The 15,271-nt window shown below is 42.3% G+C and overlaps 1 protein-coding gene across 1 annotated transcript in view; it reads right to left on the reverse strand.

Moving 5' to 3' along the window:
- btbd11b (BTB (POZ) domain containing 11b) overlaps positions 1-8,070 on the reverse strand; it is a 76,800-nt gene extending 68,730 nt beyond the window's left edge. Inside the window, exon 1 of the mRNA XM_061077132.1 lies at positions 7,218-8,070. Within this exon, the coding sequence (XP_060933115.1) occupies positions 7,218-8,070 (853 nt within the window). The remainder of the gene's footprint in view (positions 1-7,217) is intronic.
- Positions 8,071-15,271: the final 7,201 nt, after the last annotated feature.

Here is a 15,271-nt window from a genome sequence, read left to right on the forward strand (position 1 = left end):
GTGGGTGAGGAAGAAAAGACCTGGACGGAATGGGACCTGCACTCTCTCACCCCTGAGTAGCTCTGCAACAACAAATGAAGAGGAAAGTGTCACTGTGCTTATATAACACACATTGTGCCCCCTAAACCATGAGTGAAATTGAATTGGTGGGGTATAAAGGAGAAAAACTTTCTTTCCGATACTGCACACCTCCACCAAGGACCAGTGACTTCTTTCTAGGCCTGCATCCTATGCTTCCAACAAGGTTTGTGGTAATCCATCAATTTCATCGAGTAGTTTTTGTGTAATCCTGCTAACTAACAGACAAGAAAAACAAACAAACATATGCCAATGAAAACATAAACTCCTTGGCGAAGGTAATTGATGAAGGTGTTTTAAATGTACAAAAAAGGAAAGGAGATACAAATACAACCAAATATATAGAACTTGAATTGAAGAAATAAACATATTTTTAGGTAAACTGAAAACACAAGTGCAAATAATGTTTATTTTGTAATGTTAAAGTTTTCTTTATGGTGCTAATCTGCAAACAAGGACATCTATACCGATACCGGTCCCTACCCCTTCTTGTTCTGTTTTTCACATATGACCACACAAGTCTCACTTCTATATGTTACATGCATAGGGCCGACCAGATCATATTCTGCTGATAGAGCATAAGCCTTTAAAAGGAAATCCCCCCTCACTTAAACACTTCACAGCGTAATGGTCCGACTATTTCTGAGGGAAGTGCTAAAATGCTGCAATTTACTATTTTAGTGTCCCCACTTTTCCCACATTTGCCTGTTCACTTGGTGATTTTCCACATTTTCAGCCCCCTTTTTTGACAGGACTCAGGGCGGTGGGTGTGTACATGCGTACTTGTGTGTGTGTGTGTGTGTGTGTGTGTGTGTGTGTGTGTGTGTGTGTGTGTGTGTGTGTGTGTTTGTGTGTGTGTGTGTGTGTGTGTCCATCAGCAGCGGTGACAGCGGATACAATTTTCCAGGCAGGAAAAAAGTAAGAGTGAGAAGAGAACAATGCCAGAGAACAGCTTGCCCACTTGTTCAAATTACCTCAAATTACCCCTCAACAGTTTTGTATTTCACATGCTGCTGGCAACTGCTCCACAGAGATGCAAGTCGTGGCTGCATTGAATTTCTATCGGGGCTGCTAACAGTGAAGTTGGTATCTGTGACAGCTCTGTGATGGATTTCTCTCTGGATGATTGATGAATGTCAATGCAAAATCGCTTCTCGAGAAAGGAGCTTATTTATTCAGCGAGACTGAAACTCAAAATATATTGACACTTTCTCTCCCTGTATGTTTAGAAAATTCAAGCGAATCGGTAAAAAGACAAATGATGATTTATCACATTAATAATCGCTTATGCCTGTTTGGACCCCTTTCACATTACTACTCATTTGATCAATTAGTGCGGTGTCTGTACTGATCCTGCCTGTTTGGAGTGGGCAAACAACAAGTAACGACCGGCTACAGAACCCTGAAGCTGCACAAAGAGCTGTTCCCCGGCTCATTCAAGGTTCTGTGAAGCCGGACTCAGTTCACTGAACCAGGAACTGGAGAATCAGTTGTCTTTGCCATTGCCGTGAACCCACTGTTGTCATGATCAGCGGCGTAACACTTAAATTGATGAGTCCCAGCCGCTGCTGCTACAGAGCAACAGTTACCTGTGTTTTTTTTAAGTTGATTAATATGTGAAGTAGTACAATATGTGTAATGTACGTAAGTGTGGACCCAATAACATGATTTATGGAATTATTGTATTATATTTTATTATAATAGCATCACTGTATATGTGATATTCAACCAGCAGTTTATGGCATTCCAGAAATGGTTGACATTGAATATAAAAAACCTATATGTGAGCTTGCGGCTAACCAAGCATGTGTTTCAGCATCAAGTCATGCATGTTTCGTCCATTTAAATAAGAAAAAACAACTGGGGCCACTAAACAAAATGGGTCAGCTATTTCAAGGTATATTGCATTTGTTTCAAATGACTTCAGGGTGACAATTTCATTTAAAATTCTCAACCGAACCAGCCCTGCCCAGACTTGAAAGTTGTCTCATGTCTACATTAGAAATTAGAAACTCGTCCTCTGGGTGGTACATGTCCCTGAGCGCTGGGTATCATGTTCACACTGGATGTTTTTCTTTGACATGCTCATCATTAAGGAAATCAAAGAATCACTGTGTAGCAGATTCTAGTGGGAACCATAAGAAATATCCCACCATATAGAGTAGTTTCCAGTTCTGACAAGAAGGGAAACCCAACACCCACCTGAGTCAGACGTGCTGAGAGGAGCCCCTGACATCTTGATGTATGTGTTTGAGTATGTGTCTGTGTGGGAGGCTGCGGCCGTATGCTGAATATGCCACTGCAGAGCTGTGGGCAGCAGAGAGTGTGAACACGCATTATAGCACAGGGTAATTACGGAGCCTGTGCTGAAGGCTGACATTTCAATTCACGAAACAAACAAGAAGAAGCTCTTCCTCCTTGTTTGAATAAATAAAGGAATTACAAAGAAATAAATCCATGCATACAAATATGTAAGATACAGTGAGAACAGCCTCTTGTGTTCGTTGGTTCTGCTCGTATATCGTCAACAACTCCTGAAGACTTAGAGCTCCTTTACTTGTTTGCTCACTTATGCTGCATTGGCACGATATAAGCAACGCATCCACAAGAGGGCAGCGCAGAGTCGAGAGTTTTCGACGACAACCAAAATGGCGACAGTGAAGGATGCGATACTGTTCCTTAGAAGGAGGCAAATCAGCTGTTTGTCCTTCTGCCCATGTGAAGTAACATCATATAGATGCTTGAAGTCTCTTACCAACTCCCAAAGTCACACCTCAAAAAGTCCTTCCTCGTGTCTCTATACTCTCCCCTACTGTTCCCAGAGGTACTGCTCTATTTCATCTATTTCATTCGTTTTTTTCACGAGGCGTGCAAAAATACAGACCAAATGTACAGAAGGCTACGTCCGTATACAAATATGTATTTAATGTTGAGAATAAATTTGCCTTAAAAGCAATAGTGTGACTTTTTTCTTTCTTTTATTGGATTCTTAACACACTGTGGGAGTTATTGCTTCTGTCAAAGAAATTATCTGGCAAAGATAACTTTATAAGTACTGCACAGATGTGAGAGCATCGTCTATCTTCTTAAAGTCATGGCAAGAAAGCAAATGTAAGCATTTCTGAGAGACTATTCTTCCTCATGATAGAAGAAGCTTCCCGGAAACAAATTGGCGCATTGCCAAGGTAACTAATAGAAGCTTCAAACATTCAAAAGGGAAAACACTGAATGACGAAACTTCCTGATTGAATCTGTGACAGCACAAAAAAAATGAGAAAGTAATCAGCTTTGGCGGCAGAGATGAAATAGAGATATTCCTAACGGCAAAGCTGAGTCATCAGCATCATCAGCATAATATGGAAAAATCACCTCAATTACTCCCACTTGGCAGAGAGAGGCAGAGAGGAAGGATGGAGTGATGCTCAATTTGGCAGGCGGCAGCTGGGTTAAGGTCAACCCACCCTCGGATCGACGGGGCTGTTTGATTTTTACTGGGAAGACGACAAATGATGCATCTGTGTCCCTGTCTTATCTGTCAGTGCAGGTAAAGGGCATCCCGGGGTGTGGAGGTCCCGCTGTGTCACAAGATGAAATGTGGAACAAATCTTCCACGACATGGAACTTCCTGTATTCCCTAACAGACGCACACATCTACTATCTTAACTGACTGACCTACCTGAACAGCTAACTAGCTGGTGGACATAGCCAGAAATCTAACTGATGAAAACCAGCAGTGAGATGAACCACCGCAGAGCTGTTCTGTTAAAAGCTCCCTTCAGATTAAATCCTGTTATTATAAAAACATGAATTATAGCCAGTTTAATGTATTTTTTTATGCTCGCAATAACAGCCCATTACCTAAGGAGGAATAACAAAGTTCAGCACTGCATTGCATGGACTTCATGCACACTACAACACCTTTCTAGCCCTGAGCATTATATCATTATTCCACATGCTCCAGACGTTTTTTCTTGCATCTCATTTTATTCTCCGGTCCAATGCACCACTGAACACTCACCGCATCTCTTCTACAGCTGGAGCCTCACTGCATGCCAAGTGGCCTGAGTGTGCCCAGGACTGACTCTCAGTACTGTAAAGGTCTCTGCTCTCACTGTAAACTCTGAGGATACAGTACACTGCATCCTTTTTGCACTGTCATTGTTGCATGTATACAAGCATGAACAACGTGTCTCCACTTCCTCCAACTGCCCAAAAGTTAAGCCAAATATTCCCAGATACCGGGGCCGCCATCTTGCCTTTTGGACGTCATTTGGAGCCGGAGTCTGTGCAGAAGTGATCGTGGTGTGGAGCATATAATAGCTAACAATAAAAATGAGCACATAAACATAAATCAGGGTGATAAGAAATACTTAAAATGACAAAAACAATTTTGAGAAGAAATTATTTAAGGTTTACTCTGCCTTTTTAGGTCTTGTCCCATCTGCTAACATGGAGGAGTCAGGGTTTATGACGTAACTGCTTCAAGCCGCAAGGGGCCAATCAAGATCATTTGGATTCACTTTTGCAGAGTGGCAGTCTATGGTCTCGACCATAGTCTGCAGTATAGGTCACAAAATCCCTTCTCCTCCATGTTAGTGGATGGGATATGGGCCAAACTAAACAGTTAAAATACAAGAACAAATCAATGTTTCTTAAAGATGGTTTCCGTCCTTTTAGGTAGGTCTTATGAAGAATGACAGCTGAGATTGGTCCCCTGATCAATACTATGAAGGCTCCGGCTCCAAATGACATCAGAACAAGATGGCAGCATTCGTATCCACGACATTTTGGCTTCATTTCTGGATAGTGAGAAGAAGTGGGGCTGGGTCGTCTGTCTTTACCGTCTACGATACAGTGATATAAAGATAATATAAAGATGATGGATGCATAGACTGTGCATCTGAACCTTAACAACCATGTGAGGACACAGTTATGGACAATGTACACAAACTGACATGAATATATAAAAGGCTTTGTTGCCAGTTTAAAAACAAAGAGTTGTCATAAAGGGCCGATCTACAGGCTTCTGTTTGTGATTCATCAATACAGTAAGAGTATTTCTTTCTTTCCATCTGTCTGTCCGTCTCCCTCTCTCTTACTCTATAACTCAGTTTTATTCACATCAATCTGCATAATGCATGATAGCACATGGGTCCCCCAAGGCCTTTCATTACGTAAACCTGTTGCAAGAGGAGCCACAGCGGCACTTTTACAACATCCATCAAAACAGGGGCAAGCCTGTGTTTGTGTGGTGAGATGTATTGCTGGTTAAGCTGCGGTGAAGTCGGAATACAATTACACTCACTATCAAATCACACAACACAAGTATTCCTCAACACTTTGAGCCAATGTGAAGTGTATTGTGTGTGGACTCAGCACATGCACACAGGGATGAAAGACTTCCTCCGTCTTTGGGAAGAAAAGAGTAAAACTAACCTCTGCAGGGCATCATTGTAGGAAACTGGGAGAGCCGCTTTCACTGAAAGCTCTCACAGAGAGAGAGAGAGGCTGTAAGCCTGAGGAAATCAGGCCCAGCTTCAGCATTTTGTGCATCAAGTCAACAGCCACATACAGGAATGATATGAGAGAGTAACACAACACAGCACAACAAGACACAGGGGGCAGGAGGACCACTCTCTCCTTCCCTGGCCTCTACTCAGTCAGTCATCCCCTGCCTGCAGCTCATGCAGCTCCACTGGGAAACACTACGTCAGCTACAGAAATACTCTTAAAATCTACAGCTCCTCAGCAGGAGAGAGACTGAGGTATAACCTTTTAATATCCTGGCAGCGGGTGAGTCCAAGGGATATCTTTCTTGACATTCTCACAATGCTCATAACTGTAACATTTACGGTTCAGACGAGAGTTTAACATGCAAGATTAAGTTTTACACTGATGATGAATATATGAAGTAAATCCAGTGAGGACGGCTCTGCTTTGTGCTGCTGCTGCAGAAGAGAATTGAGACTCTACAGGTTACATGAAGCAAATGGATTTGAAAGCATTGGTTGTGTGAAGTGGAGAGAGACCCTGCACTTGCTCTCAGATCATTACTCATCACTGTATAACATGTATGGTGCAGATGAGAGTTTTAAACACGCAAGATTAAGTCTTAAATTGGTGATGACTTTATTGTCATTTGGGATTAATCTAGTGAAGAAGGCTTTGCTTTGTATTGCAGCTGCAGAAATCTACTGAGAGAATGGAACTCTACAGGTTACAAGAAGCAAAGGGGGTTGGAAGCAGAGGATGTGGGGTGAGGAAGTGGAGAAGAACCCTGAAGATGCTCTCAGTTCATTACTCATACCTGTATGGTATTTATGGTGCAGGTTTATTGGTTAAACACGAAAAATGTCTTATTTTGGTGATTAATATATGGTTGTTTGGAGTAAATCAATCAATCAATCAATTTGTATTTGTATAGTCCATATTCACAAATCACAATTTGTCTCATAGGGTTTTAACATGGTGTGACATCCTCTGTCCTTAACCCTCAGCAAGAGTAAGGAAAAACTAAAAACCCTTTTAACAGGGTAAAAATACGTAGAAACCTCAGAGAGCCACATGTGAGGGATCCCTCTCCCAGGACTGACAGAAGTGCAATAGATGTCAAGTGTAAAGGAAAACATCATCAGGATAAAGGTTTAAGCAGCATTGATGAGGGTTAATATTTTAAAGGATAACTTCAATACTATATGGCAAGCAGTCCTGCTGCAATCATAGCAGCCATGCAAGATCATGATCCACCATCAATAAGCCAGTGAGGACGTCTTTGCTTTGTATTGCAGCTGCAGAGATCTACTGAGAGAATGGAGCTCAACAGGTTACAAAAGGGGGTTGGAAGCAGTGGATGTGGGGTGATGAAGTGGAGAAGAACCCTGTAGATGCTCTCAGTTCATTACTCATACCTGTATGGTATTTATGGTGCAGGTTTATAGGTTAAACACGAAAAATTATTTTATTGGTGATTGATATATGGTTGTTTGGCGTAAATCCAGTGAGGAAGTCTTTGCTTTGTATTGTAGCTGCATACATCTACTCAGGGGTGATTATGGGAACTCTACAGGTAACCAGACGCACGGGGCTTTGACAGCAGTGGATGTGTGTGGTGAGGATGTGGCTCTCAGCTCCTGACTCACCGCTCGCGTTCTTCCCGCAGATGAGGTGCTGCCAGGGTTGCAGGGAGCCCCAGATCTCCGCCTCGCTGCTCACGGCCTGCTCCAGGGTCTCCACAGTGAACTTGGGGATCCCGTTATCTCGCTCCAGCAGCGCGCTGCGCAGCACCCGCGCGTAAACCTCTCGGAAGAGGCTCTCCATGCAGGCGGCCAGGTAGATGGCTGCGTGCTCGTGGATCCGGACCGCCACCCTGCTGTCCACCATCCACCTGAAGAACTTCCCCACGTTGAAGACCAGTCCGCAGCGCAGCGACTTGCCGCGGCCGAACTTGTCCTCCTCCGTGCTCATGTTGTACAGGGACAAGGCGCCGAGGGCCGCGCCGAGGCACTTCATGGAGACGCTCCACGACAGGGAGATCTTCGTGGCACTTTGGATCTCGTATTTGGTGCATTTGGCGTAACGCAGACTCAGCCGCTGTGCCTCCTTGGCCACCCGGACCAGGGCCCGGGAGACCAGCACGGAGAGCCGGAGCAGGACGTCCTGCGGCGGGGTGGCCAGGGTCCGCTCCTCGTCCCGGCTCAGGGCGCACGCCACCTCCCCGAGGCTCCACGGCACATCCTCAAGCTCGGGCAGCTTTGCGCACTGCACGGTGCACTCCAGGATCTCTGCGTCTTCCACCAGGACCGTGTTCACAGTGTCCAGACTGTTGTGTCGACTGTGCATCGAGTCGGTTAGATGCCAGTGGTTCGCCCCATGTGCATCCGAGCAGCACAGCGACGCACTGGAAGACCTGAAGGAGTCTGCGGCTCCACCATAACCTGAGTCCAGCGTCAAATCCTCCAGGGTCCTCGATGCTGACTTGCTACTCCGAGCCATGGCTGCACTTCATCCTTCAAAGGAGGGCTCGGGGGGGGAAAGTGGAGAAAAAAGGGAGCTCGGAAACCCACGTGTCCGAATAAAACACCTCCACTTGTGCGTTTGTGGGACAAGTCCATGCACCCGAGGCTGAAGTTGCAGAGTCTCTCAGCTCCGAGCATCTCAGGGACCCGCACTGCTCCTGACACATGGAGGAGGGGCCGACAACAGCTGTCAGCCAATGGACTCCCGGGATGAAGCAGCAAGGAGTTTTAATTGGATCTCTTCAGAGGATCGATAACAAGCTATTGATAAGGCCAACTAACAAATAGGCTGTGTAAACAGGGAACGCAATGTTTGTTTAATTGTCCAGAACCTACTTTTCTAAAAACTTAAATTCTCTTAACTTTGAAACAGAATAGACGAAGGGGTAATGTCAAGTAAAAGTAAAATGTGTTAAAGACAGAACTTGCACTAAAGTATGAATCACATAATATAGAAGCAGCTGTTTTTATATAACCATGTATAAGAGGGCAAATCCTCCAGAGTATCAGGCTGTTCAGATATTTTCTCGGGGGCCCATGTCTGATGGTAACATGACTCAAGTCCATTAATAATAGATTGCATGCATAATGTATCCTTTGCTCCGCCGGTGGAGAACTCATTGAAAAGATCTGAATTACTTTCAAGGTCATTTGTCGTGATCGCTCACGGGGTCTAACCTGAGCTGTATCCGCTCAGCTTCTCCCCCTGATCACACACAGGCCTCTTGCTTTGCCTCAGTTCAAATCTGCATAAAGCGTTAACTCGTATTACAGCCAAGGTGAACACAGGGATAGGTTAAGTTTAAACAACGGTAGAGATATTCAACAGCAGTGAGGTGTGTGGTTAAGTGCTTTGAAAGCAACTGCAGTCATGTTGCAATCCTTAGGCAACCAACTATCTCCATGAGTGACAATATGTCTCAGGAGTGTATGAATCCAAACTGGTGGTTAAGATAATAAGATCATGATCTGAATGTTGCTCTTTGTTCTGTCTGTGTTTACAGCTGAGATGCAGTAAACCTGCAGCTTCTGTATCTGACAGCAGGTTGACTGTCATTCTGGAGCAACAGTGAACCCTGGTGTTGTGCAGGGAAAGTTTAGTTTACTCGTCAGTGCATGTAAGGCTCCAATTTCTTTTCCCATGAGTGACACCGACTCTAATTGAATAACAAAATGACACGCAGTGCAGAATTTAATTAAAAGGGAGAAATCCTGTTTAGTTGATGATTATAATGTCCATAGCAGCAGTTAGCGTGGCATTAAATGTTATTAAAGAGCAGACCTCATGTCTCCTGGTTTGTAGTAGCACTTTAAACTACCTGCACAGTTTCTCTGTAATGGCTAACAGAGTGTTAGAGTAAGATTTTTACTGACATCAGTGGGAAGATGTATGTTTTATCATTTGTGTTGATACTTTAATCATCTACCAGGATTATTTCAAGGGTCTTTGGGGCGCCCATGTGAAGGGGACCTTGGGGTCCTACGTCAAATCAACCCACAAAGACATGACACCAAACCACATCATTCAAATATACAACTGATTCGTTTCAGTATAGGAATGATAAACAAAGGGCATACACATAAAATTGCTCTCAGTAGATTGCATACCTCCACCAAGGCACAACAGCCCCCTGGTGAAAACACACATAAATATCAGTCAATCTATGAATTATTCTCTAAGAAGAAACTACGAAAATGCTGGGGAAAATCTAATCTCACAATGGTAAAGAAAGTAAAGAACAATCCTGGATCTGCCACCTGATCTGGATCCACACCAACATTTTGCTGCATTGGGTCATGATCCATCCCTTCACAATAAATCGTGGAAACCAGTTGAGCAGTATTTTCATAATCCTGCTAACAAACAGTCAAACATACACAGATGAAAACATAACCTCCTCGGTAGAGTTATGAAAAATCCGAACCCCCACTATCCCCAATATCATTGTTCAGGACAAATGTAATTCCCATTCTAGGGGGGTGCTCTCCATCAGCTCTTGGTCCCAGGTAATTGCCTCCTCAGTTACTACGCCCCTGCCTCCTACACTGGACATCTGCATATTCATAGAGACATGTGCTTGGAACTATTGAAATCTACCACGTACACATATAGAGAGACTCTCAGAAGGTCATAGGAAGGTCAGCCGGGACAACTCCACCCCCACATAACCAGATTCCACTTCACACAATAAGAGCGACTGCAACACAAATTACTGTCATGAGGCCAGGTCTCTTTCATTCTTACTGATTTTAATCATATTAATGTTTCTCAGTCTCTGTATTGACTGCTCCATCTTTCAATGTTGAGCACCAAAAAATCATTATTGGAGAATCACTGCTGTGAAGATCACGATTCAAAACTCACTCCAAGGTCTTTAACAGTCCTTTATAGTCAAGAGGGATGATTTAATATCACAGTTCCATGTCTATGTTGGGGGCAAATTAGCCCTTCCAAATGAGTGACTGCTTTAATCATACTTAATTTAGAGGGAGCAGCATGTCAGAGAGAGCAGTAATTTAAAAAAAGGGGGATTGTTTCATTTAATCCATAAACCAGAAAAACCAGGAGGACAAGAATCCTCAGCCTGCTGCCTTGACTTTCTGCCAAAAGGTTTCTTTTTTTCAACGTCTCTAATTGCTTGGCCTCAGATGATCTACAAATTGTCAACATGCCACTTGTCTCAAATAGCTGAAACCTGCCGTCATCGAGCAGAGTCCAGAAAGACTACATCACTGAAAGGCCTGCATCAGCTCTCCTGTTCTTAAGTAAAGTGACTTCTAGGTTCTCTGGTATTGTTAGGACTTCATGCAGTCAGGATTTCAACAACATCACTGAAACTGCTCTCATTATGGATTTGCCTGCAGGTCTGCTGTAACTCCCAGTTTATTTAAATCAAGGCTGAGGACGCGTCTGTTGAACTCAAACAATGACTCATGTTGTAATCCGCACTGCAACTTTTACTCTTTCCTCATTTAACCAATTGGTCTGTTTGTATATTCTCTTATGTTGCTTTCACATCTTGTCCTGATGCCTTTTATATCTATACAAAACTCCATTAATTAATTATTTTAATAATATAAATACTTTGAGTGTAAACCAAGTGACCTGCTATAAGCTACACTATCAGCAGGACCCTAATTGTGGCAATGTTAGGTCCATCCACCACTTTGGGTTAAACTAAAATATTTCCACTATTACTGCATGGATCTTCAAATAATGTAACACAGGTATCCATGGTGACCTCAGGATGCATCCAATTGATTTTGATGATTCCTTGATTTTTACTTCTGCATCAATTGCTTTTTATCAATCCAGGAAATGTCGCATGTAGATTAGTAAAACCTGCTCCTCAGGAGGGGTTGCAGTGTCTCTGGTGATCTAAAACCATCATCAGCTCAAACCCTCAATTTGCCCAATAATATAAAGACATAATACAAATTATGAAATGCAACATGTGCTTTACCAGACACTGCGTTATGCTTACTGTGTGATCAGTTGTAATAATAATAAAATGTAAAAATTTGATGCAGTTGATTCCAGAACAATTCCTGGTTAAGTCTGCCATCTAGTGTTCATAAAAGCTACATGTTTTCCACTAGAGATTATTCCTCTATCAAGCTCACAACAGGGATGCAGCATAGATAACAGATTACAGCCTTTTTCAATCACTTGATTAAGTAAAAAGTCGGTTTAAGACATAAAACATAATTCTATCAATATTGTGAGAGTATAGATATAACTGTAGATTAAACTGGAGCTGTGTCTGTAACAGTAAGATGCCCCAGAGCCCTGGAATCTAAGCCCAAAGAAACAGCTTGATGCAGGCACATCCACTATAATTTACCCAGGAAGGGGAGGATGTGTGGTCAGGAAGCCACTGAAGACGTCCCTGAAGCAGCTGAAAAAAGCTGTTTGGGTTAGACAGCTGCAGACGTCCCTCCGGTGACTACACCAGGAGTCAATATAGAATAACCACAAGCTGTACTGCCTTACATTAAGCTGTTTACTGTTAGACATTGGTTTCTGGGTCCCAATAGTTTGCTGTTAAAGACTACAACTTAAGTATAAGTTGAAATGTTTAATGTTCTGAGCAGATTAAAATCATGTTCAGGTAGAAACATATTGTAATAGCTTCTGTATACTGTAGCTTCAGATGCACGGGCTGTGGCAGTGACATGTTTTTGACATCTTGCTCCAGGGTGATACCGTACATTCTTATTCAGCACATATCTCTTTTGTCTGAGTCTGTAATTTCTGTGTGACGTAAAAGAGCAGGAACAGACTTGAGTTATTCAATCTTTATATATAGGGGAAAAAAGCAATGTCCACAATTTTTTATAAAATATATATAGGCCATAATCGTGTACATAGAGTGATTACCCTCCCAAGGCTCCAGAAGAATGTTTTAAGACCCAGATCAATAATTACTACATATGGCAATTTCATTATTTCCCCAGGTATGTGGGAAGGAGAACTGTGAAAGTGAAATTGTTAGCTGATACAATAATGTATTGGAATGACAGAAAATTAACATAACGTACTCATCACTTAAGTCAACGGTTGAGTACCAGCCAATCACATGTCAATGTCCACCATTCTTCTACGATAGAAAACTCAACATCTTGAAAAGGTTTGACTGTCGGTTTCACGAAAACAAGCAATTTCAATATTTTACCTCCGGCTTCAGGGAATAATATTTGGCCTTTTCACTTTTTTCTGACATTTTACACATGTAACAATCCATTGATTATCACAGAAATATTTGCCATCTATCGATAAATTAAATAATTGTTGAGTAACATGAATCAGAACTTGGAGGCACTGCCTTACTTACAGAATGTGGTATTATAGGATACTCTGATACCCACTGTAGGATATACTGTCATTGTTTTTTAAGAAGTTGGTCAGCACCACAGACCAGCTGAGACACTTGACATTGCTCTGTACTCCATGTGGACAAGATGTCCTCACGTGGCAGCTGATATGTTCACTCCCCCTTTGAGTTTCAAGCATGCGCACAAGGAAACTGAACGATCTGTGGGTAATGAACTTTAGCACAACAGACTGCGGAAAGATTCCAACGCGTTTTTGAACAGTGAAAGAATAAAGTAAAGAAAAGAAACACGAAAGGAAGCTTTTTAATGGGCTGTATAATCTTAATTGTCCCACATACAATCCTCTGATTGAACGGTAATGATTAAATCGACCTTTTACTAACTTGCCAATAGACAGCCTAGAATTTATTTCTCTGAAGTAATCTTGATAGACGGACACCTCCTGCTTTTAAAGTATGTTTATTATACCTTACTTTGTTTATTGCTGCTGCGCAGGTCTCAATGTTCACCTCCTCACTGTCCACAGTGTCCATTCTGATGGCCTCTAATTTTTCAATTTGCCCATTTGCTTTCATCTCAGTGTCAAGCTTTGATATGGGGGTTTGTGTTGAAGGAGAAGCTGGCATCAATGGATTTCAAGTGGATCGTCCGTAGCTGGTTTTGAATGAGAAATAAAGACCAATTACAACTTATTTACTCTGTGATACTGTGTTTGGTTGTTTGGTGCAGGTGGAGTATGTGGACTGGAGGAGCTGGGGATCGTACCTCTGAGCTTGTGGTCAGTGGAAGACCTGCTCTGAGTCCTTCATTGCATAATAATCCACGGAGCTTGATAAGTGTGATGTCTTCATTTTTATTATCTCTTTGATTGTGTCCGTGAAATCAACCTTTAGCTTTTGATAAGCCTCACAGTGATTGTAGAAAACAGCTGCAGATACAGTTATGAGGCCCCTGCTGCACGAATCAAACAATCAAATGTCAAAGAAAGAGGAATGTTAGCGAGCAATTTATTAAGAATGGTCAATCATTTTTCTCGAATCCGTGCCGCCGGCTTCCTGGTTTTCAGTCAATAATTTAATTGGGGATAAAAGGAGAGGAAAGTATTTCAGCCTCCATGTCCTTAGAAAAACATAATCTAAAAGCTCCGGGCAGTGAGCGTGGAGCTGGCACCTAACCACCATGATGACAAGTCATTTTTCCCGTTTACAAACTGTGCCGCTCAGGACTGAATGTACTATGGAGGCCCGAGAAATTATCATTACATCACACCCTCTCACAGTTCTGACCCACATTAAACGCACACGTATGAATTGTAATAGTAGACGAGAAAAAATTAATATAACAATTCACCGAAGATGCTGTGTTTATTTTGAAGAAGTTCAGTGTGGCTGTCACTGTGCTGATTGCACTCAGAGAAAAGCTTTGATGTAAATGTAGAAGCTTTTATCATATAAATAAAAGTCTTGTTAGCTTGTCCCCTCTTGCATAGTTGATAATAGCTCAGAGCTCAGTGTGTGTATGAAGAAACACTTGGATCTCGTGCACTCTTTTCCTTTGTGTAAATTGTTTGTATACAGTGTGGTCTATAGTCCATATCTAACGCTGTTTGTAATTTCACTGATTGTTACAGCAATTCTCCAGATAGTGGTAGTGAATGACTGGCTTTGTTCACAGATGCATAATGCTTGAGTTACTGCATTGCAAGTTAATGCCTATTTGACCTGTGTGATTTGCTGACACACACACACACACACACAAACACACACACACACACACACACAGTCTTTGTGTAGTGGTGGTTGTAGCCCCCCCCCCCCCAATCATTTTCAAGTCATTTACACTTCTGATTGATGGTCTCACAATCTCATGGTTTAATTTTGTGTAACAGTGGTCTCTGTTCAGAATGATCTTATATTTGTAATCGATTGTTCCTTGTGACTCTCTGGCTCCAGGTTTTTGCTGCATTGTTTGGAGGACTTGGATCATAAGAGGCCAGCCTACCGATCGTCTTCCCTCGTCTGTTTAAGGTACAAAAGATCGGACAGATGAGAAGATGCGGTGGTATACTTTGCTTTGTTTTTTGTATTCTTTGAAATACATCACAATACAAGTAAAAAGCAGCCAAAATACAAAGCAACATTATGATAACGCTGAACTTGTGTTGTTTTGCCTTTCAAATTGATTTAATAGAAATTAAACATTTCAATTCATCCTTCCTTGAAATCTGTTATGACTCTGGTTACATAGCAAGTGACCTTACAAAGTTGGCATGAACCCTGGCTTGACGTCACTTACTTAATTGAGCAATGTGTTATAAATGATATTTGAACTTAGCTGAAGAT

Source organism: Limanda limanda, chromosome 8, assembly GCF_963576545.1.
Source record: "Limanda limanda chromosome 8, fLimLim1.1, whole genome shotgun sequence".
NCBI lineage: Eukaryota > Metazoa > Chordata > Actinopteri > Pleuronectiformes > Pleuronectidae > Limanda > Limanda limanda.